Below are 25,678 nucleotides of genomic sequence, written 5' to 3'. Positions count from 1 at the left end.
GCGACTGAAAATGAGAGGAGAGTTGTGGGAGATAAAGTACAAGAAAAACATGAATGGTGGAATCTGAAAGAGGCCCTTTGCCTCCCTTGGCAATTAATAGAAGAAATATTAATGTCCCTAAGTAGATTATGATTTTTCCTTCAACCTTACCCTAGCATTTACACACGTGGAAAAAAATTTGTTCATCACTGAAATAATACAAAGCTACCGGGCGGTAAATTTTGGACTTACTCAGTGGACTGACAGAAGCATTTATTAAAAGAAAACGTGCAGTAATTGATTTTAATAATACAAAAATCTCAATATAATTCTTATAAAGGAGTATTGGGTTTGATTTACGAACTCAACAGTAGCTATCATGTTGCACAAATATTTAGTATATAAAAATCGATATACGGACAATTCTGCGAAAACATTTCTTCGAAAGCATATCTCCGAATATATTTCTTCGAAAACAAAAACTTCGAAGTGCATTCACTTCGAATGTGTTTCACTTGGAAAATCAAAACATCGAAAAGTTGGTTTTATACACTTTCTTCGAATGCGAGATTGACCAGTAATTCATTAATTATATATATTTTATCTTTTTCTATTTTCTATTAATAATAAAAATATTAATAATAAAAAATATTAATAATCTCAACAATAAAAAAAGGGGTAATAAAACCAGTAGTATCAAGAACATTTATTAAAATACAAAACAATTTCCATGATAACGTTTATTAAAATATAAAATTATTAATATATATTATTTTGAATCTGAGGTTGTGTGCAATTCCACGCAAATAGCCTAATAGTATATTGGTTGAATCGTCGAAAGAGGTGACAAGGTTCTCCAGACGTGCGGCGCTAACTTCATACTTTTTGGAAATCTTTCTGAACTCATACCGCTATTCATTCTTCCTAAGTGTGTTCTGTTCAAAGCTTGTTCCTTTCAAAGCACTTAGAAATTTCCATATAGTTGGATAGTAAGAAGAAACTTGCTGAAAGTGTCCTCGAAGTCGATTACATTTTCTACAACATAAGGAACAATACTGGGATTAATGAGCATATCATCGAAGCCTTCGACAACTTTGTTCGGTGGCAGAAATGCAAGAGCTGAAAGCATGCGGATGTTTAGAGAAAATTGGGCATCAGTGTCTTAATGTGATTTGAGTCCATATTCACAACTCTTTCTATATATGCATTGACAAAAATGGAAGATGCGCACATAGTTAGAACATGATGGAATTTCTGAGGTGATTGCATTCATCATCCCTATTTGAAAATATGTTAAAATCGAATCGACGGACAAGTCAGGGACAAGAAATTTTATTTGTCTCAAAAATTCCAAATAGGCGTGCTTTTTTTTTTTTTTTTTATTCGGTGGCAATGTATAGATGAGTGGAATCGTAAGCCCATTTTTAACGCTATGAATGGTAAACAATTGTTCATATATTGGGTAGCATTTGAATGTCCCATCAGCATACCAATTAAGGCAGGAAGAGAGAAAAATTGCAAGTTCTGGTATGTGGAAAAGATTAACATTCTGTTATCAAATGGACCAGAATCAAACTTTAACAATTGGTCACCACTATTGGTTTTCGTTTGATCGTCTGTAAAAACGAAATCCTTCCAATGCATAGGCACAACCAATCCAGCGCACTGTTCTCATGATACTATTTGTAGAAACTAAAGCCACAGCTACGGCTTGAGAAACTTGAGATGCTGCATTCGATATTATGACGTGGGATGCTTCTTTGCTCTCTCTCTCTCTCTCTCTCTCTCTCGCTTCTTGCAGTCAATCTCTCTCTCCTCTCCTCTCTCTCTCTCTCTCTCTCTCTCTCTCTCTCTCTCACCTTATTTCTCACTTCAATTGTAAACTTTCACGCTCGCAAGATCGCCTTCCTGATTATGTTCTCTTGGAACAGTCGTCACCTGATTGTCTACGGTTATTGTTCGATTTTTGCACTGATTTTCAAAATCTTTACATTTCCAACATGTTTTGTGCATCACTTGTTTATCTTTTACAAATCAAAATCCGTTTAGAAGGAGCACTGGCTTTCCTTTCGAGCTCCTGACAAATTCGGTCATCTTCAATTAGGTTGCTTACACTTTGAAGTCTATTATTATCATGCTTTACAAAAACTGACTTTGTAGAGAGAGAGAGAGAGAGAGAGAGAGAGAGAGAGAGAGAGAGAGAGAGAGAGAGAGAGAGAGAGAGATATTGCTTCTTTCGCAGATTAGTCTGAATTGGTGATTCGAAGTAATTGGCCAGTCGAAGATATTCTATTACGAAGTTTTTGGTTGTCGAAGATATTTTACTTCGAAGTTTTTTTTTTTTTCGAAGAAATGTGTTTCGAAGATATTCTATTACGAAGTTTTTGGTTGTCGAAGTATATACTTCGAAGTTTTTGTTTTCGAAGATCTGTTTTCGAAGAATTGTTCGTAAGCGATAAAAATCGACTTAAAGGCCATCAGCTTCCCAAACAATGTCAGGGAGATGGAACAGTCAAAAGGTAAAATATGGATTTATTTATTTATTTGATTTTCTTAGGACGCGTTTTGCAAGTTTTTTTTCTTTAAGTTCAACTGCATATGAACGAAGACGTTACCTTGAATAGTAACTAGAACAACCGGAATCTCGCAAGCACTGGAATGAAATAAAAGTCTGAACTATAAAGCACCCCAAAAAGGCACTATGCCTTAGTAATACACACAAACACAAACACACATACACACACATATATATAAGTCTATCACATTACCGTGATTCATATACATATATCGAACTACAAATGTCCTTTATATCTAACTTCGCTCTACCTCGGAATTAATATATTTTCATATATGCTTAACCGAGGGGGGGAATTTATAAAGCGCATAATAGAATTGGCGATCGACAGGCGCGAACCAGCGACCTCCCAATTCCAGGACTGGCAGTGAAGCCTTAGCCTTAAACCAAGGTCTAAAGACCTTGCCTTAAACCACCCCGACACCGGTGTCGGGGTGGTGGTTTAAGGCTTCACTGCCAGTCCTGGAATTGGGAGGTCGCTGGTTCGCGCCTGTCGATCGCCAATTCTATTATCGCTTAATAAATTCCCCCTCGGTTAAGCATATATGAAATATATTAATTCCGAGGTAGAGCGAATTAGATTTTAAAGGACATTTGTAGTTCGATACACACACACATACACCACCACACACATATATATATATATAAATGATATATATATATATATATATAATATATATATATATATTATATAGTCATATATTATATATATATATTATATATATATATAAAGATATATTATATTACTTTCAAAGAGGGAGGCTCCAGAAGGTGCTCGTTCTTTCCTTATCTACCATGGCTACAATCCGGAGTATTCGACTACTGGCTTCGATCTCAGGATCTCTCGCACGTGAGGTAAGACTGGAAGCAAATGTCCAGTAACCCGTTTCCCATAACATAAGGCGTCTCCATAGAACATACAAAACAATAGCTTCCCAGTAACTACTTAACTGCTGAATTAAGGATGGCCCCACGTGCAGAAAACTTCCACATAATGAGCCACTTTAAATACCGACAGTGATGGCTCATCGATAGTGTTCCCTCCCCACAACTACATAACCAAATCACATCAAAACACTGGTATATATTTTCAATTGCACATAACCTTGTGGCACGTCCTCGTATCTCAATATTTCTCACCCTTTATTTGCTGCTTAAAAAAATTCATGTAAACTTTAATTTTTTTTTCTTCAAATACATTCAGCTCCATACTTCACCACCATCAAGAGAAGTTGGCTCAACAGTTTCTTCCTCTATTCAAAACCACACTGTATCACCTCCTAACAAGAGCCACTCCACCCTCCAATTACGATCCATTTTTTTGTTCGATAACTTAGCACTAAACCCCCTTTCTTTTTTCTGACTTTTTGAATGACTCCATTCATAAAGATATTAAATAGACAAAAAGACATTGAACACATTTATATTAGAACCACTTTTATGCCAAACACATTATTAGTTTTTTCTACAATTTCCAAGATTGTCTTTGTACTCGTCACTGGATTTTACTTTCTACAACCTATACATTCTTAATTCCTCTGCAGAGCATTTGATTCAATTCTGTCGTTAGCTTTTACTTGGTCTACGCAATTAACATCTATTTTCTTTCAATATCAGTACTAAGACAAGCATCTATTAAAAAACTTTCCGTCCGCAAACTCTCTTTGTCTAAATCCAATGTTTTTTCCCAGTCTAACTTTGTCGTCCATGAGCCTCTCCCACTGCATTAAATGTCACTTGATATTCATACATCCACCTCTATCACCTTTCCCATGATTCAAAAGAACATGAAGAGCACATTATAGATAGATAGACAGACAGACACACACACACACACACACACACACACATATATATATATATATATATCAGGGTGTCTCAAAAAAATGTACTCACTCGTGATATCCTAATGAGTTTCGCGACGTTTGCGAACCCTTGGTGCGCGTTATCAGCGTTGTCTGGACAATAATGGTCATCAATGAAACATTCGCACATGATTCTTCACATTTGTCTCATGTATTCGATGCTATTTCATTTCGCTCATGTCCTATATAGTTTTCTCATAATTCTAAGAGTGAGTACTATTTTTTTGAGATAGTATATATATATATATATATATATATATATATATATATATATATATATATATATATATATATATTCTATCATATTTGTAAATAAAGTACCGTACCCTATCACTAATGAGTTTTGTCGTCCCTCTGCTTTGACACGTGTCAGGTGTAGATTTGCAGTCTCCAACGGTTTGTGCGTTTGGTTGCATATTCCCCTATGTATCAGTCCTTCGTCAGTGACTAAGAAATAAAGTCGAAAGCGGTCAGGAACTACACTCAGTCTTATACTGTTTCACCTATGGCCGTGTGTCATAAACAAATCACGTGTTAATGCGATTATAATACACACACACACGCACACACATATATAGTATTAATATATATATATATATATAAATATATATATATATATATATTTAAAACCATGATTATCTAAAAGAAAAACTGTGCCAAAAACTGCATCAATACAACGTTTCGTGCAAATAGAGGGTAGCTCTAAAGAAACAAGAATTCAGTAATACAGATACAAAAGAACCAGTACTTCCCAACAACCTCTCACGGAATGTTGTATTGCCAATGGCTTACTTTCATAGAAAGTTTCTTGTAGTTTTCCACTGAATGAATAGACAACAGCACTTGAACGCCACAATACAGTTCAGTGTCAGAGGCATTGACGGACTGGACCTTATTCTGCGTCAGATTCTCTTTATTTTTATTTTGTGTGGAAAAGGATTGGTAGGATCAAACTAAAAACCCAAAGTTTATTCCGATTCTTAACCAGTCACCATCAAATTATTTACTGTAGATAGAGGACTGCGCCTTCTCTTATAACAGATCTTCCCATAAATGTCGGAACTGGTGGCAGAATTTAGCAGCAGTGTCATACGCTCCCACTGAATCCAACAGGGATTTTAATCAAACTTCAAGAAATCCGGCCTTGAACTTTGACCTTCTCATAAAAAAAGCCCTCATGACAATTGGTACTCAGCTCCACTCAAGGGTTTATGCCCACAGACCCTTCACTTCACGGAAAAAAAAAATCAGCAAGAAAACAAAATAATAAACAGGTGTAAAGATTTCAAAAGACTCTCACAGCCACCAAATTCAAAACCAGATGACCATTAAGGTCCAAATGATTTAACCAATGATCGACTTTTTCATTTTCTTGAATCGCAGCCTGGATTTAACATAGCCTCGCAGCAGATCTAGAGCCATACACAATTCAGTTGAATATTCTGACGGGGCGTTAACCTTTCCCATACATTTTCTAATACACTATTAAATTCCCCAAGTCATATCTGGAAATGAATGTGAATCGATGTATCCCTAACACATACACAGACTCAATCTAAGAGTTCATGAAAACCAGTGCCATACTACTGCAGCATTTCCCAAACAGTTTCATAAATGGCACCAAAATCTTGGACGATTTCTCCACGTGACAGTCTATTATAAAAGCTCTATAAGAGTTGCTAGATTTTACTTCGCCTACCATTACATAACGCCTGAAGTTTTCACAGAGGCAAAGTTTTCCTCAAGTTTATAAAATGCTGGTGTTCTTTTTGCAGACCTTCATTGAAAGTTTCACAAATATTGGTTTTAACCTTTCTATAACGTTTCATTGAAAGTTTCATAAAAAAAAACATTCTTTAATAAATGTTTCGTGGAAGTCGGTGTTTGATAATCTTTACATTAATTCTTCGCCATGTCATTAACAATAGTTTTTCCCTTTCGCAAAACCCATACATTTAAAGGGTCGTGAAAATGGTTTTCGGTTCTGAGATTGAAGGAAAACAAACTTTGTAGTTTAAACTTAAAAAAAAAATCTTTCCCTAGGTTTATAGCAAAATCGTTTCGACTTAAATTTAATATAGTAACAGACGAATGTCACCAACGTGCTATTATACTTGTTCTCAGAACGAAAGAACAAAATACCACAGCACAAACACACACAAAGAGAGAGAGAGAGAGAGAGAGAGAGAGAGAGAGAGAGAGAGAGAGAGAGAGAGAGAGAGAGAGATGGGGCAGGGGGGTGGGGGAAGTGGAAGTCAAAGCAACCTGTCATTTAATCAGGTATTGACTTCACGTTGATACATACAACCGCACATTTCCCGTATATTTCATATTGTGGAGTTCATTATATAGAAAAAAATTGAAGAAACAAGATTCCCTACAATCATTTTAGTAGGCGTAGGCACAAAAATGGTGCACGAAAATACAAGTTTTCTGCAGGATAGAATCTTTCACTATGAAGAGACCTAGACAGGCATGATTTATGGGACACACGGGAAGAATGTGATTTCCGGATCCTAGATTCTAAAAACTAACGTCTGAACTGCATTCCATACAACCAATTCCCCCCCTCCCTTTTTTTTTTCAGACTAACTGCGGTCCAACACCCCGAGAATATCAGCACATAATTAAATTCACAAGTTTATGTATTACCGTAAAGGAATTTGCTCTGACAATTTTTTACTTTCAGACAAGAACTGTAGATAACACATCAGCAAGCAGAAAAGTTGTCCTTAAATTTGTAGGAAAGAAAGACTCTCTCTCTCTCTCTCTCTCTCTCTCTCTCTCTCTCTCTCTCTCTCTCTCTATATATAATATATATATATATATATATATATATATATACATATATATATACATACATATAATCTTACCCCTATATACTTTATCAGCATTTTGTACTCTGGTCTTTAAAACAAGACCATTTTTCATGCAGGACAATGCCAAATATTGTATCACTGTATTAAATCGGAGTGACAGTATTTCTTCTTTAAAAGCATTTCCTCTCAAATGCTCTGGCCACTGTTCAAGGCTGGCTGCGTTCGTTTCGAGCAGTGACAGGGCCTCGGAAGCGATGGATGACCTAACGAAAAATGAATCCTACTTAAAAAGCCTTCTGCTACAATATGCATGAAGCAGTGGTTCTCTTTGATTTAACGTTATGTAAGATCTTCGTGGTAAGCCTCGTACTTCTTTATACATTCTACTCGTGTAACACTGACAGAAACTACAAATAGATTCATTACTAATGACGAATATCAATGAAACCTTCAAAACATACAGTTAAAAAATGCCCTTGAGAGCAAAGATAAAAATGCACGGGTTACCCCCTTGAAAGTTCTCCGTTTTCTAGGAACGAAGAAAATCGTCTAGGGGCTGCCAGCTGAGTGAAAGAACCGGTCTTCAGTTGCCTTGGCGCCATCGAAGGAAGAGGTCCCTGGATACTAAGCGTCTTGGTTTATTTAGAACGTCCCCCTTTTTAAACAAGTGAAAGCGAAAGGAAATAGCATACCAGTGATTTCGAAAACGAATAAGTGTGAAATTCTGTTTTTCAAAAGTAGTTACTTATAGCCGCCAAAGAAAAAGGGCTCAAGTTCAGTTCGATTTGATTTATTTTTTTTTTCCAATGCACAAATGAGGACATGTAAAGCAACGCATTAAACGGGAGAAAAAGAAAATCTTTTCTCAGCTTTGGTGTCACGGAGAAGTGTATCAAAGGATTTAACCCAAAGCCCTCAACGAAAAGGCAACGTTCAAACATGAGCGAAGAAGAACAGAAGTGAAATTTTCAGAAAAAAGAAAAGAAAATCATTTTGTCCCATTTTTGTCGAGGGAGTATCTATCTGTCTCTACACGGTCTTATAAAACAGGATACCTATCAGTACTACATACCCCGAAGGTATACGACAGAAGTTGAGAAATGATGAGTTTACACTGGATGAGATCGGGAATGGGCGTACGGGCGGCGGTGATCCTGATGCTGCTGGTGCTCGTGGGCGTCACTCAGGCAATGCAGAGGCGCTCTGCCTCTGCCAGCCCTACGCCCACGCCCGATCCAAACCTGGCCGCCCTTACAGGACTGGGAGGAGGAGGAATTGGCGCGATATCAGGTAAGATTTTCATTGCATAAATTAATCTTTCAAAGATAATACAAAATTAAAATAAAAACAGCAACAAGGCCGCTTTACAGTTATTATGACAGTATTCATTTGTTATAATAATAAAAATAATAACAGCATGAATTCTTGTCTTTATATATATTATAAATATATATAAAAATTAAAAAAAAAAAAAAAAAATAAAAAAAAAATGAAATATTATTATTATATATATATATATATATACTATATATATATATATATATCAAATGTAATAGTAATGCTAATGTTGATAGAAACAGCATAAACTCTTGCTACACACAACAGCAGCGATACATAAAAATCGATGAGACCATAACTATAATCTAATTCGCAACTGTGGTTCTCGTTATTTGCAACATTGCAACATCTCCCGTCTTTTAAAATCCCGTAAATTTACACCCAGTGGTATTTCGCTGCGGCCCAGTTTTTACAGTGGCATTTATGAGGCTGTATTTCCACTGTGCATATGCATTCATACTTGATATACATGCCTTGGTGAGCGTGTATATATTGAGTTCAGGCCTAACGTATAGGTTGCATTTCATAATTCCACTGTACAGACTGAATTTTATATGCCTAAGGGGGTAAATTATTTAGTGTTGCTGCATAGTCTGTATACTTCCCTTAGCTTGCTGTAAATCCTGCATGAGTTCTATTCTATGAATTATATTTTATAGGCCGTTTGGACTTGTTACATTTAAAATGTCTTTATTATTGTCACATCGGATAAAATATGTTTCGTGGGCCTATTTATATTTTGTAAACATACTATTTAGCTTATAATTCATATACCTACAGTTCATATTGCGTTTCATAGGCCTAGAGTGATTGTTGGATTACCTTGGCATACTGGATGTTCAAGAGAAACGAAACTGTACAATAGTGGGCAGTTCCCATAGATTTCCAGTTGTCACTGCAATGCAGATCGAGTACGTACCAAGGATTTTCATATAATGAATATTAGCTGCAACACTGTCAATCTAACTTTAGCATTTTGAATCACATGTTCTGATATGTTTAGTCTATCTTATGTTTCTTACATGTTATCTGTCTACAGCAGATAGACAGAGATATAATCCTACAGCAGATAGACAGAGATATAATCCTACAGCGATAGCAAGAGGAAATATAATCTTACAGCGGGAATAGACAGAGATATAATGCTACAGCAGATAGACAGAGATAATGCTACAGCAGATAGACAGAGATATAATGCTACAGCAGATAGACAGAGATATAATGCCTACAGCAGATAGACAGAGATATAATGCTACAGCAGATAGACAGAGATATAATGCTACAGCAGATAGACAGAGATATAATCCTACAGCAGATAGACAGAGATATAATCCTCATACCGTTGGACTGTGGAACAGTCTCCCTGAAGATGTGCAATTGGAACATCACAAGTTCATGCGAAGATGTAATGGATTGCTAACCTAATACAATTCTCCTTTGCATTTTAATACATTTCTATATGTTAATTCATTCATTTAGTTTTGTTTTTATTAAGTGGGATCTCTTTTTTTTTTTCTATTTCCCTTTACCTTCATTTGCTTCATAATGTGCACTTAGTCTCTGGAAGCTTAAATCAAGTCAATGGCCCCTGGGGTCTTGTTCCATACGAATAGGGCTCATCTTCTGAATAATAATAATAATAATAATAATAATAATAATAATAATAATAATAATAATAATAATACTGTACATGGCTACTTGCTTGTAATATCTACAAATTCCATTTAAACTCATCATCATGTACTTGTAGCTATTAATATGGATAGATACAAGTACATGAACCGAACTGCACATACCTATCGCGATTAACAGCGAAATAACAAAAATGTAATTGTGTTACTTTTATCAGTTGTTGAAGTGCATCATCCCTGTTATCAACATGCGTTCTAGACTGAAGTGGGCCCTCATCCATTTCCACGCTTCTCCATTCACTTTATTATATTTTAATGTTCCCAAGTGATCTTTCTCTCCATGCATCTCACTTGTAAGACCACTGTCTTTTTAGCATCACTCTTTAACTCGCTTGTAATTCAATTTTACTGCCTTCTCATGGCTGTACATTTGTACCAGTTTTCATCCTGTTTGTATGTGTGTGTGTATTATCCAACCTCTTTACTTCACTTTCCTATAAATTTGGTATTTTTTTTAATACCGTCTGAAAATTTATATGACAATTCATTCCTTAGTGACAGACCAATCGGTTTGATAATTATCAAACCGATTGGTATCAGGGGAACTGCACAAAACTTCTCTTTAGTAAAGCTGCCGTTATTAATAGCATAATATTTAACAATGTTAAAATCTAACATAATATTTTACAATGTTAAATTCGTTTGGAAAACGAATGACTTAAAATGTTAATAGTAAACCGGGTATATTGCAATAGCACAAAATTGAATATACTAACGTTGCAATAAAATACATTCAGAAAAAAAAGCACAAAAATGACTGTGAGGAACCCAATGCCGATGATGTGATTAAATTACAAATTAGTAAAAAAAAAAAAAAAACACTCTGGAATCCGTTTCCTTAAGGTTCTGGTGGGAAAGTGTGTGAAACCTAACTTCGAGAATCTTTCGCTTTTGCAAAACATCCTATGTTTTGTAATAATAACATATATTAATAATAAAGAAAACTACTATAAGTTTTCGCCTCCAGAAGGCCCATACCACTCGTTTTATATCCTACTTTTTGTTTTGGATGTGTAAAGTTTTATATCCTACTTTTTGTTTTGGCTGTGTAAAACCATTCATGTTTCATTTATTAGTCTTTCATCCATCTCCTTGCCTGGTATTTCTTTTTACCGTGGTCCCTCGCCCCCTTCTCTCTCTCTCTCTCTCTCTCTCTCTCTCTCTCTCTCTCTCTCTCTCCTCTCTCTCTCTCTCGTCTTGCGAATCTTGTAATATGTTTCCAATTGCCCTTGATTCAAGAGGGCTCTTCTTTTCTATCACAATTGCATTTTAGACTAGATTTGCGCCCATCTTTCTTTTAAGTGACTTATGCTGCTGTAGTTGACTAAACCTTACGTATAAGTTTTTTGTTTCCCTATACTCCGGAGTTTCTACATTTTATACATAACCCGAGTCTACACTACAACTGTCTTATGTCCCAGTGTTAAACTCTTCTGCCTCATAAACTATGCCTTAGTGTTTCATCGAATTTATTATATGTTCCTCGGTGCGTTAACCTTGCTTTCTGGCTCAATTGATCTTTCCTGTGTGATTACGGTTACTATGCAGCTAAACTTCTGCAATCTAATTATGCTGCAAAGCCTCCCTGTAGAAACCTAATGCTCCTACTTCATATAGTTGAATACTCTTGACCTTCATTAATCACATGTTCCAACAGCTGAAAAGCACCCTGGAGATTCTTGATGATAATAATAATAATAATAATAATAATATAATAAGTAACTTAATAATAATAATTCAGGGCCGGGTAGCATTTACAATATATAATGGAAACAAAGATTCCATAAGATATAAAAAAAAAACAGTGCGAAAAATAACTAATGATAACAATAATAAAAAAAAAAAAACATGAGGACAAAAATAAGGTTATAGCAATAACGTTATATTTACCATATGCTCCCCAGCCTCCTTACAGTGTCTAAATCAGTGGTTCTCAACCTTTTTTTTGGCCATGCACACTTAATCTCCCCTAAAATCCTGATGGCCTCTGTGGTGATATATAGTACTATAATTCTTATATTCATGTGGAGGAAGCTTAAAAGGCCATTAACTTGGTTTAAACATTCTCGCATTGACCCCCTTGAAAATCAAATTAACCCCGGTACGCCCCGACGTTGGGAACCCACTGGTCTAAATGCTCCAAAGTGCTTCCGTGGTTTTTCGTCCTTCCGTCACCAGTTAGCGATTTTAATATTTTTTTCGCTCCTTCACTCGGGGGTTATTAACTGAAGAGATTCTGGGCAATGACGGAGCATGCGGTCTGCGAAGTCATTTCTAAAGTGACCTGAAACGCTCTCTTACCGACAGGGTTGTCATTGCCCAAAAATGCTCCCAAAGTGGCACCTCTCCTCAGGAACATAAAGGAGGAAGGCCATCAGTTGTCAATCTATATTGAAGTGGCGTGTGTTGTTGTTATCATTATTATTTCAATTTGCTTACATTATTATTATTTTTATAATCTTACATGCACGGGGTATATACAACCCCAAATGCCTTATGGGTCTACCAACATGTTATTCTTCATCTTTTCTTATTATTATTACCTAAGGCCTCAAAATTACATTGCAAAGCAAAACCCGGTATATTGCAGAGTCTTTCTATTAATCAGCTTGCTCCTATTAGCATTATTTTGATCTCAGATAGAGAGGAAATGGCAAATCCCCAATGCCTACAGAGGCCTAACCTTACGTTCATGACAGCTAACACCATCATATATTTGGTGTTTCGAAATCATCTGGTTTGGAGATCACTGGACACCGTTATTGTGTCTGATAGGACTACTTTCAAATTCTGTGATCAACCAAGTACTTTTATAGGCCTAATTGGATACTGATGAACTTTCTAAATTCTATATACAACTAGGTACTTTCTTGCATAGGCCTGCTTGACTGTTCTGTAATTGTAGACATCCAAAGTCTACAGTTATTTTGATGAAATTAAGTAGGCTCCCAAATTCCACCTTCATAATCTAAGGTTTTACCTTTCAAGTGTCGTATGTCTTCTGCAGATTCCACACATAAGAGTGGATTATCCCGTAATGGTAGTAAGTACCAATATTACTGGACAGTTTTAGGATTTACTGTTGTTATTGTGACTGTTGTGATTTTGTGTCTTATTAGCAGGAATAAAATCCATATCTTCAGTTACCGAATTCTGACTATGAATCGTATTTTTATCCTCATCATTCTAGAGTGATTAATGTTTATTTTTGTTTAAAATTACTTTAATTCCACATGAATACAAACATTCTTAAGATGTATCAATGCGAGAACGAAGATACAGCACTTTGGGACATTCGATTATGACTACTAAAAAATAGCGGACGGATGACCTCATTACCTAGATCTAAGTCTCTTACACTTGGGCCAAAGCATTAAGCGTTTCATCGCTGTGACAAAGTAGATAAAGAGGGGATCAAAAAACACATAAAATGGAGCGAGAACATATGTATAAAAACTAGAGGGAAATGGGGAGATAAGAAAAAAAGGCAATAAAAAAGGCGCGCGACATAAGCTGAAAGTTCCTTGGAGGAGTCGTCAGCCAGCAAGTAAAGGTGAACAAGGTTTGATATTTTTTTTTATTTTGGTTCTTTTGTTTTTCTTTCTTTTTTCGTTTCTCAACTCTGTTCTGCTGTAAGTTCACCAGTGCTGCTCCGGCTGCCGTTTGACTGACTAACCGAACCCCGTCTCTCTCTTTACAGTTAATTGGATCAGCTCTTTGATGCTGACATCACTGGATTAGGATTCTGATGAAATTAGTTTACACAGACACGCACCTACATACATACATACATACATATATCATACATATATAGTATATATATATATATATATATATATATATATATATATATATATATATATATATATATATAGATAGATAGATAGATAGATAGATAGATAGATAGATAGATAGATAGATAGATAGATATACATACACATACACAAAAATTGTCCGCAAATGCACATACAAATACAAACCTGCACTTGACCACTAATTCTTTCTCAACGTTAAGATTTTCAAGTAGGTATTCTCCGATTTTTTATTTACGTTTTTTTTTTTTTTTTTTTTTTTTTTTTTTTTTTTTTTGCTAAAATTGCCTAACAAAAAAGTGTACTGATCACTGACATCTTTAGTAGGTCAACGAAAAAACCTTATTCAAGTTATTCTTCTTCATCAAAGTTACTGTAAGATGAACAGTTATCATCATTAGAGAAAATAACTCCAGAAAACTCATTTTTAAATTATCTTGAAGGTCTTCAAGAGATAGTAAGTTAAGCTCTGACAGGGGGAGGTGATAGGGAGGACTGAGCATCGAGAGTGAACATGGGGGTCGGTTGACGGTAGGGGGACTAAAGCACCTAGCGATAAGTTTTCTTAAACAACTACAAAGTCAACAAGCAAACTGTCCTCACTTACTTTCAGCTGACCGTCACATTTGCTCTCCCTAATTGCGTGTATGTGTTACTGTCTTACTTCAGCTCAGCTCTATCAAAGACGCAGAAAAAGGTGTACTTGTTTCCCGTCTATTGTCCAAGGTCCTCATAGACACCGCAGTGAGCTGCTCCAAGGCCCTCAGAGAGGGTATGTTTGTCTCCTGTGTCTCAAGGACACTAATTTATGTATGTATATATACACACACATACATTTTATATATATTATATATATGTGTGTGTGTGTGTGCGTGTGTTTGTGTGTATGTGTGTGTGGTTGTAGAAATGCCTTGTTTTAGACAAATCAACGGAATTAAGTTACAGAAGATGATAATATTGCTAGAAGTAGAAAATTATTGAGGTTTTATACAGCATATTTCTTATTCTTGGAAATTTCTACCTGTTCATATAAAGTGTACTCTCTCTCTCTCTTCTCTCTCCTCCTCTCTCTCTCTCTCTCTTTTATTTTATAAATGGACCTCTCTCTCTCTCTCTCTCTCTCTCTCTCTCTGCTTAAACCTGCCTGATATCATAAACATCAGAGTTTTGTGTCCTAATAATATGCTAACAATAATGAATCGAGATATTGTTCACTGCTGCTTTCATCCTTTGCCTGTTGAATCAATGATGGACTCGCATTCCAGAAAACTCCCCCTTTATTATTATTATTATTATTATTATTATTATTATTTATTATTATTAGTAGTAGTAGTAGTAGAAGTAGTAGTGGTGGTTATAAGTTTTGCTTACTTTTGCATCGACGAATGAAATTCTTATAGTATTCTCAAAGCAAAAAGAAACACGTGAGAAAGGGAGAGGGGAGGAGCGGGGAATTTTCTTTACGCTGATCATGTCAGTCATAAAAGTAATTCTGATTGAAAAGATAGTAAATTTGAAAGGACTTTCAACCAGGAGTCTTTTGAGTCGCTGCACAATGTGTCTGCTTTCCATTACTAAGCTTTACGTCTTCGTTCTGTACCGTTTTTCTGAAATGCATAGTTATTTTGAAATGTACACTAGGAATGTAGTACGTAAATTGATACACGATACATGAAAGGTAGATTTATTCCTTTTCCTATGTGAAATTTGAATACTGATTTATTTCTTGTGAGTGAATCGTATATACTAGTTTTGCATTTCATACATGAAATACACATTCTTATCTTGCATTTAAAAAATGAAATTTACATATTCAATATGTATTTCCTATATGAATCATACAAATTCTGTATTCTAACTGTAAAATTTTCATTCTTAAATTTGAGATCTGAATATGTTTATATCTGAAATTTATGTATATATGCATTCTTTACAGTCTGAATCTATTCTGGATTTTAAATATGAAATTAAGAGCATTCTTATTTGTCTTACATCGATCTATATTTCATACCTGGATCTCTTGCCTCAATTCACTACTTTACACCCGAGTCGGGTCTGTGACCTGATATGACCCCGTGAACTCGTCAAAACGATGTTCTGAAATGAATCCTCTCCCTGCAACCTCCAGCAACAGAAACCTACACCTCCACCCACGCACACCCCTCTTCCCCCAACACGCGCGCGCGCGCGCGCGCACACACACACACACACAATGGTACTGTCTAGTATAACGTCGCTTTCATTCTAATTACAAAGGCCTTCCGAAAGTCTAGCTCCGTTAACAGAGTTGTTTTCGTTGTTGCGGAGGCGATATTTAACCGTTGGATACGTTCTTGAGCCTGCATTGAAATTTCCGATCTGAGAAGGATCGGCCAGTATGAAGTTCTGGAAATAGAATGATAAATCATTTATTATTATGATTATATTTTCTTCTCTCTGGCATAACCTCGCTATCATTGTAATTCTATATGCAGTTCAAAATTCTAGCTGCATTAACCGAGTTGTTTTCGTTGTTGTTGTTGTTGTTGTTCTGGAGGCAACATTTAGCTATTGGACACTTTCTTGATCCTGCATTGAAATTCCTGAGCTGAGAAGGACCGAGCTGCATGAAGTTCTCGAAATAGCGTGATTATATTATTATTATTATTATTATTATTATTATTATTATTATTATCTTTTCTCTAGCATAACCTTACTATTATTCTAAATACCTTCCGAAATTCTAGCTGCGTTAACTGAATTGTTTTCGTTGTTGTTGTGGAGGCAATATTTAGCCAATGGATACATTCTTGATCCGGCATTGAAATTCCCAAGCTGAGAAGGATCGCGCTATGTGAACAAACCTCGTATGCGAAGTTCTAGAAATATCATGATAAATACATTTATTATGATTATTATTATTATTATTAACCGAAACTTCACGATTACTAAGAGCATGCTATGACTGTTTTTGCTCTTATGCTTATTAATATAAAGAAAATATTTACAACAATACCAAACGTTTAACATACAGCCAGGATCTTTCTAGCCTGGTCACGTTTCATTTCTAACATTTCTCTGAGCAAAAATGAAAGATCCCAGCTGCGCTGTGTTACAAGTAGATTCCATTTTACTAGAAAAGTTACTATTATTATTATTATTATTATTATTATTATATTATTATTATTATTATTATTATTATTATTATTATAGTTGCTCTTTCTTTATTCCAACCGTCGTCAATACTTTATTTAAAAATGCAACGTGTTCGGTTTTATTTGCATACCTTTAATCCGAACAGGTTCAACGCATGCTCTCTCTCTCTTCTCTCTCTCTCTCTCTCTCTCTCTCTCTCTCTCTCTCTCTCTCTCTCTATTGGTCCTTGTTGTGCAATGGTACTCTTCTCGGCTCACGGCCAAGGAACCCGTGTTTGGCCCCCTCCTCAGGGATAGAAGAAAAATTTGTGAACAAAAAATCTGGTATGTCTATGCTGACGTTAGTAAGGAATTTGGTAACCTGTTGTCAGTTTTGGGGGGGAGAGAGAGAGAGAGAGAGAGAGAGAGAGAGAAGAGAGAGAGAGAGAGAGAGATATCACTGATCAGTAATCCGTTGAAAAGTACTAGCATACTATAATAAAAAAAAAAGGGCCTGGACGAGGTAATCCACCCCATACCTGGCAAAACCATTCACAAGATCTTTTATTCTACCTCTCAAAGCCGCTCCGACCATCGGGTCCTCGAGAAGACAATGAAGGTTTTTAAACGACGGATAATTAGCGATTTCAAGGTTTCATTATGATAATTTTCCCCCATTAACTTCGTTAAGGATGGAGATGATAGCTCAGAAGTCGTTCATTCGCTTGCTGATTGTCGCTGGTTGTGGATGATTAGGTCTGTGATTAGATCTTAGATTAAGGTTTTTTATGCAACTGATTCTGGGTAACACAGCTGCTCTTTTATGTATATGTATATGTATATATAGTATATATATATAATATATATATATATATTTAATACAGATGTATATATATACATACATATCTAACTATATACATACGATATATATATATATATTATATATATATAATATATATATATATTTAATACAGATGATATATATACATACATATCTAACATATACATACATACACACACACATATATTATATATAATATATATATGTGTGTGTGTATATGTATATATATATGTATATATATGTATATATATATATGTATATATAATTATATACTATGTATATATATATGTATATAATATTATATATATATCTGTATATATATATATTTTTATACATTAACTTATCACATACACAATTGTTCTGTGCAGTTACTAAAAGGACTGTTTGCCCTTGAGAGCTTGTCACTTTTTTTAATAAATAACTCCGCTAGATACCATCCAGGTTGAATGACGTCCTTTTATTAAAATATACACATTTATTTGCAATTATATCCCTTTAGAATCTGAATTCTTAAAAGAAAAAATTAACATGAATTATGAAACAGTAATGGCTACAAAAGTAAGGAACAAGGAAGCAACAGGTCCATTTCACGGCTTGTTTTTTTGACGTATGTTTCTTAAACCTCACTCATCGTTCGTTCATAACCCCATGTGATTAAATATAAGACAGCTCTGAACACTGAACATTACATACAATACAATCTCAACACGCGTTACTGTTATCCAAAGCCTTTACTTCTCGTTAATTTTATTTCTTGCCAGTCCGTCTAGTAATATTTCATTTTCTGCTAAAATCATGTTATTGTAGACATGTTTTTCGTCACTTGAGTTACTTTATCGTCGGGTCCTCTTAAAAAAAAAAAAAAAAAAAAAAAAAAAAAAGCGTAAATTCCTTGCGTGCAAGGACAGGTCAACGAATCTTCTGCTCTCCTTAATGAAGAATCACGTTACAGATTAAGAGCTTAAAATATTAATCTCGTGAAGTTGACAGTCAAGTTTTAGAAGTGCGTGTGGGAGGTCATCGACCTGTATGTAAGTAACTTGACCTTCTCAGTAGGAGGAGGAGGTGAAATAGGACGAGGTGGGAGTGGCGAAAAATGTAACGAAGAAGGAGTAAGGGAGGAAGGGATAGAGAGGGGGGAAAATGCCAGAATTTGAGATCTGACGAATAATGAATCCAAGTATATTTATCATTTTATAAGTTTTCTATGCTAGTAATCACTACCACTACTACTAATCTCTCTCTCTCTCTCTCTCTCTCTCTCTCTCTCTCTCTCTCTCTCTCTCTCTCTCTCTCTTGTACTTAGTTGTATAATAGGAAGGTCATTCTCATCTTTCATGAAACGTCTAAGGTTGGAGAATATAAGTCTGTTTTTGTTTTGCTTTTGGAGAGAGAGAGAGAGAGAGAGAGAGAGAGAGAGAGAGAGAGAGAGAGAGAGAGAGAGAGAGAGAGAGAAATTAATCAGAAACGACGGAACGATTAGCTAATTTATGAGCTTACCGGAGAATGGGGATAAAACTAATTTTATGAGAAAATTCAGAAGCGTAGTAGATATAAGTTCTTACTGTGACATTTTAAGGTGCACTAAAATTCGGTGGATATGACTCGGAATACGCCATTCATTTTTAATTTCTTCATATGCCTATGGAAATATGTTTGAATATGCATAGGCTAAATAGACAATAACTGTCATTTTTCTTGACTTACCACATCAGCTTGTGGAACTATGTGTGGATAGGTCCAACATTATCAAGTAAAATTTAAAATTCGTCTTCAGTTCTGTGATTGGTGTTAAGAAATTGTGTAAGAGTCGAAAGCTACTTGATTTTTGAAAGCTTGTTTTGAGGATGGCAAGTTCATCAGCTACTATAAAAATTACTTAAGGCACTGAGCACGATTCGTGGTTGGTAATTTCCTGGCTCGTGCTTTTGACTGGTGACCAATCGGAAGCATCATATCATTGCTCTGCGCGCATGCGCACCAACATATATATATATATATATATATAGATATATATAATATATATATATATATATATATATATATATATATTATATATATAATATATATATATATATAATATATATATATATATAGATATATATATATATATCAGTATATATATATATATATATAGATATGATATGATGTAGTATGTATGTTTGGTTTTTTTTTTGTATTGTGATAACTAATCATAGGAAAAAAAATTGAACTATCTCTAATCGCCGAATGGGTGAGAGAACTGACTGCTAAATATCATTGTGAATATATCTTTAGCTTCAAATTAAAGGGAATTTCATTGAATATCAGACATTAACAGTTACAGTGGAGCTTGTTCTTTATTATTATTATTATTTTTATTTTTAGCGGTGCCCGAGGTAGCGGGACTTGACATCCTGCTAATAACATAGGTCACTCTGTCGTTCGAGCTGTTAGTAAGTTCCCGTTCAGTATAAAATTATCGTTCATGCGGGAACAATGACTGGAATGTGAGGTTTTTCTAGTTTTATCTTTATTATTCATTGACATTTGTTTTTTCTCAGATAATTGCTCTCTCTCTCTCTCTCTCTCTCTCTCTCTCTCTCTCTCTCTCTCTCTCTCTCTCTCTCTCTCTCTCTCATGTAAATGTATCTTTTTCTGCCATCTACTTATCCAATGATATTGTTCAACTCTGTCTCTCTCTCTCTCTCTTTCTCGGCACTTGGTTCTTATGTGATTGTTCTCAACCATTTCTCTCTCGTTTCAGTTACGCCTGTTTCTCTTTTGTTGCTGATTATCTCTCTCTCTCTCTATCTCTCTCTCTCTCTCTCTCTCTCTCTCTCTCTCTCTCTCTCACCTCAGTTGCTTCTCTCATGTAATGCATCATTCTCTGCCATCTTTACTTATCCAGTGATATTGTTCATATCTCTCTCTCTCTCTCTCTCTCTCTCTTTTCCACCCAATTTATGATTTTCACCCTCTAATGCGAAATTCTCATGTAAAAAATGAACGGAAAAACATCTCGGGGTCATTAATCAAAATGATTAATGATGCAGAACTGAGAAACATCATGATTTTCACGACCAACGGAGTTTCTTCGGTGTAAAACAACAGGACTGAGAGACCTTAACAAACTTACAACAAAATTCAAAGGCAGAGTTGACTTACAACTGAAAATTATTTTGGTATGGCTAAGAAATGATTTTATACTGTTGAAAATCATCGCAATAATCGAACAAAATAATTCAAAAGAAGTAAGCTACAGTAAGTGCTGGAGAAAAAATACAGTATCTGAAGAAAGTAATGTCTTTGACTAGAAAAATAATTCAGTATGTCCAAATATACTCTTAAAACGACAAACATGTCACTATGAAGGAAAAAATTAAACGGTAATGAAATATAGCCAATTTTGATAAAATACTTCGCAATAATGATAAAATGTGGAATTTCCAATGAAAAATATTTCACAGATTTGAAAAAGTTTCAAAAGGAGTGAAGTCAAATAGAAAGATGCGAAGCCGGGGATGGAGGTGGAGGCACCTATCCTCAAGGAAAAATTTAGCAATTAGAAAAAATTTTAAGCACGAAAATCATAAAACTAAAGAACTGTAACTTGTACATTGCACTCTGGAATTCAATAAGAGCTATGTCCTATAATTGAGGAAGTATGATAAGAGAATTAGCAATACTTTATGAAAATAAGGAAGCGTAAAATCCCTCTAAAGTGTCAGACATTAAACTTGTCGGTGAAATTCCAATATAACCCGGTTTTCCCACCTCATGGCGTTCCATACTTTATTCTAATCCATTTTAAGGTTTCCACAAGTTCTGTAGAAGAATAACCACTCTAGCGCTATGTACTAGTGCAATAATACACAGCATTTTAGGGCAACACTTAATATCAACTAAAAAAAAAAATCCTTCATCACGGATGAAAACAGTCATGAAGTTCTCCGATAAAAAAAAATAAAGGAAAAGAAGAACAACATGCACTCACAATGAATGCTAGCAGGACCGACAGAGAATAATTGCAATATTATCCAAAAAATCACAGTAATTAAAGCCAACGTTTATTTTTCTGATCAAACTTATAGAAGGTAAGATAATCCCTACCATCTCATTTTAATATCTTATACATATCTTGATGTTTTACCATTATAAAAGCCTTTCTTGCTTATGTGTTTTCATTATTGCTGGGATTGCTTTTAACCTTATTATTGTTACTATTGATCATTATATCACTATTATCAGTTATCATTGTAGAAGATTCAACAGTCCTATTTCGTCTACACTTGAACTCGTGGCGTTGTGTTTCCACTGTGATAACCTACTTTTGCTCTCTAGCAGTGAAAGAGAGAACTTACGTAGACTAACTGGTTTGCTATAATGACAGATTCTGGTTTAAGGTTGCAAAATTGACATCAAATACCTGCTCGAGTTAGACGTAGTAAAGGTCTCTCTCTCTCTCTCTCTCTCTCTCTCTCTCGGTTGGTTTAGAGTAGCAAAATGATCAGTTACTTAACTGTGCTCCTGATACCTCAAGCATTATGTATCAAGTAATTATTCGATTGTGGAGGGCCAGCTCAAGGATGGAGAAGGTTATGAAAACTTGAAGAAGGACACGCACACACACAATATATATACATTCGTGTTAAAAAAAGCATGCTCATAACAAGCACATGGGTGTAATTACTTTGAAATATGTGCATCTCCGTATTTTACACGAAACCAAGCAGGCTCATACAATGTATGCAATGCAGAAATGCAATGCATGCAATCAAGCAAACCCGCTTTCTGGGGCGCATCCGGAGAAATGACCTTGATATTCCTCTCATTGGACGATCTGGAAAAAATGAAACAAGAGAAGAACCGACACATTTTACCATGAGCCCACGTACGGTAAAGGCGATAGGCGCGCTTGCTTGCACGCAACCACGCAGGGGACGCAAAGGCCATGAGTACAATTCCTGGACGAAACGAGTTTCGCCCGCCAAGCGAGCGCTGTCTGGAAGCATCCCCCGCGCCCACCTTAAGGTCAGCATCCTCGCGTGGGTAAATGGGCATTCCGGCCTTAGTGCCACGGTGTGGGATACCACTCTATGAGATCGGCGACCTAGTGGCACTAGCCCGGCCACTCTCTCTTTCTTGCCAATTTCCCCCCATCCCCCCCCCCCCCCTCAACAATCTCCTCCGTCTCTGTCTTGCTTCTCCAATCCTGCAGACGTTTTAAGGACTCCTTTTCTATCCTTTGAGGAATTTTCTCCCTCTTTCGAGAAAAGATTATCAAACGTTTTTGAGAAGATATGAGTTTTCACGTCTACTGTTAACACTGTTTTTGACGCATAATGTTCAGTTTCCACGACGGAAAACCTCCACACAGGCAAATCCCACACTGAAGCTTGTTTCTATTGTTATTGCTACGCGTTGTATTCAAATAAATATACTCTTTATTTGTGTAAATGTATGCAACAGTATTATACACTGAAGAAACTAATTTGGTAATTGCTACAACGCGTAGCAATAACAATAGAAACAAGCTTCAGTGTGGGATTTGCCTGTTTGGAGGTTTTCCGTCGTGGAAACTGAACATTATGCGTCAAAAACAGGGTTAACAGTAGACGTGAAAACTCATATCTTCTCAAAACGTTTGATATATATACATATACAGTATAATGTGAAATGTTGTTTGTTTGGTTCGGTATCTTAAAAGAAACATGCAACTGCATTCTCTCTCTCTTCTCTCTCTCTCTCTCTCTCTCTCTCTCTCTCTCTCTCTTTCGAATATCTGGACACGATTACTTGTGAGTGGAAAAGGTCAACAGCAGGTCAGCTCGAAGGAAGGTCAGGTCATCACCCATCTAATGGGGTAACTATTGCATTCCAATCTTTGGTTGATGCTTGTCTTGGGCTCCTGATTTGAAAACACGGTTGTAATGCCCTCTCTATACAGTTATTTTTAACTTTTTTTTATACTAGTATATTGAACCTGATATATATATATATATATTATATATATATATATATATATATATTTATAGTTCATGGCTTTAAATATGACTGTAAACTAAATATGGTACACATTCCACACACACACACATACATACATCACATATATATATATATATATATATATATATATATATATATATATATATATATCCAAAGTAGCACGAACACGAAGGAACAGTACTTGAGAATATCGCTAAATCCACGGTAGAAAGGTAATTGAAACAGGGACTTGGAACAAGTACATTCATAGTATATTCTACTTTTCAAGTTCACGCTTGAACTTGAAAATGTAGAATATACTACGAAAAATACTTGTTCTAAGTCCCTGTTTCAATTACCTTTCTACCGTGGATTTATGGCTATATATATATATATATATATATATATATATATATATATATATATATACTATATATATATATATAAATCACCTATGAAGAGGTTTTATTTGGAAATACAAATATCACTGAGCTTTCAAGTCTAGGCTAAGGTGTGAAGCTAAACCCCGCCCACCGCCCTCCCCCCACCCCCACAATCAAATTCGGGTTTTTCGCTGATGAGGCGAAGTTGTTTGCCGCTGGACCACGGATTCTATACATTAGCTATCGTCAAGAACTTGCATATACTTCCGATAGTAAATTCTTGTGGGGGGCGGGGGAGGGGATGTTTTCTGCCTGTTTATATTTCCTGATATTTTTTCCCTTTATCTCACCTCTACGTTACTTCATATCCTCAATCACGACTAAGTAAATTAAGATAGATATTACTTGCAATTTCAATTGTTTATTGATTCTCCTGCATTTCTATACTATTCACTTCTATATGTATTCTTGATTTGAATATTATTCTAATGTTTTTGAGTTGTTTCTCCAAGATTTTCCTAGTTTTAGGACATCTGCTTAAGACTTGTTCTTAACTTTACCCTACTTTCTGATTTCTTGGCAACTGCTTGCTTTAAAAATACCTTAATTTCATGTAACTTCTTCATTACATATCTAAAGTTTTAGTCCTCACTTGATTAAATTTTTCAATTCCTTGCTGAAAATATACTTACAGCACTACTAAAATTTCATCAAAAACAAATGCCATCATAAAGCATAAGAGCGCGTTGATATAGTAATAATAATAAACCCACTAGTACTTCTACTACTAACAGTAATAGTTAAGTACCAATAAGGTGCGAAAAAAACAAGCGTTGCCAATGTATAATAATATTGCTATCGTTTCCGTAAGTTTTTTTGGTTACCTGTCCCTAAAAAAAATTAGGCTACAAAGACCAAGTTATTAAGTGGGTTGACACATCTCTTAAAATGAGATGACTGCGGATTAACGAGAGAGAGAGAGAGAGAGAGAGAGAGAGAGAGAGAGAGAGAGAGAGAGAGAGAGAGAGAGTTTTTTTTTAAGAAAGTTTGTGTGTGTGTGTTTTAAACACAAAGACATAATGTCCAGACATCACTCGCACCAAGCCCTATATTTCCTTGACACCACACCGTTATAAAGTGTAGCAACAACCATAAATTCCTGACTTAATAGACATTAGAATTCTGGCGCTTTTTCTAGTGGAAAGAAATGAAAGACGCAATTTGGAAATTTCAAGGTTAATTCTTTCTCACGAGCCGATTCACTAATAACGAATACGTTATTAATCATCTTGGGT

At 35.4% G+C, this 25,678-nt stretch overlaps 2 protein-coding genes across 2 annotated transcripts in view; one reads left to right on the top strand and one right to left on the bottom strand.

Annotated features, from left to right (window-relative positions):
- Positions 1–25,678, bottom strand: part of LOC135200099 (uncharacterized) — a 643,452-nt gene that overhangs the window by 53,937 nt on the left and 563,837 nt on the right. The window lies entirely within an intron of this gene.
- Positions 7,836–25,678, top strand: part of LOC135200098 (uncharacterized) — a 298,968-nt gene continuing 281,125 nt past the window's right edge. Inside the window, exon 1 of the mRNA XM_064228419.1 lies at positions 7,836–8,528. Coding sequence (XP_064084489.1) covers positions 8,339–8,528 — 190 coding nt within the window. The 5' untranslated portion in view covers positions 7,836–8,338. The remainder of the gene's footprint in view (positions 8,529–25,678) is intronic.

This window comes from Macrobrachium nipponense, chromosome 26 (genome assembly GCF_015104395.2).
Source record: "Macrobrachium nipponense isolate FS-2020 chromosome 26, ASM1510439v2, whole genome shotgun sequence".
NCBI classification, from domain to species: domain Eukaryota; kingdom Metazoa; phylum Arthropoda; class Malacostraca; order Decapoda; family Palaemonidae; genus Macrobrachium; species Macrobrachium nipponense.
Note: the sequence above shows the minus strand (reverse complement) of the source record. Positions and strands in the feature narration are given on the sequence as shown.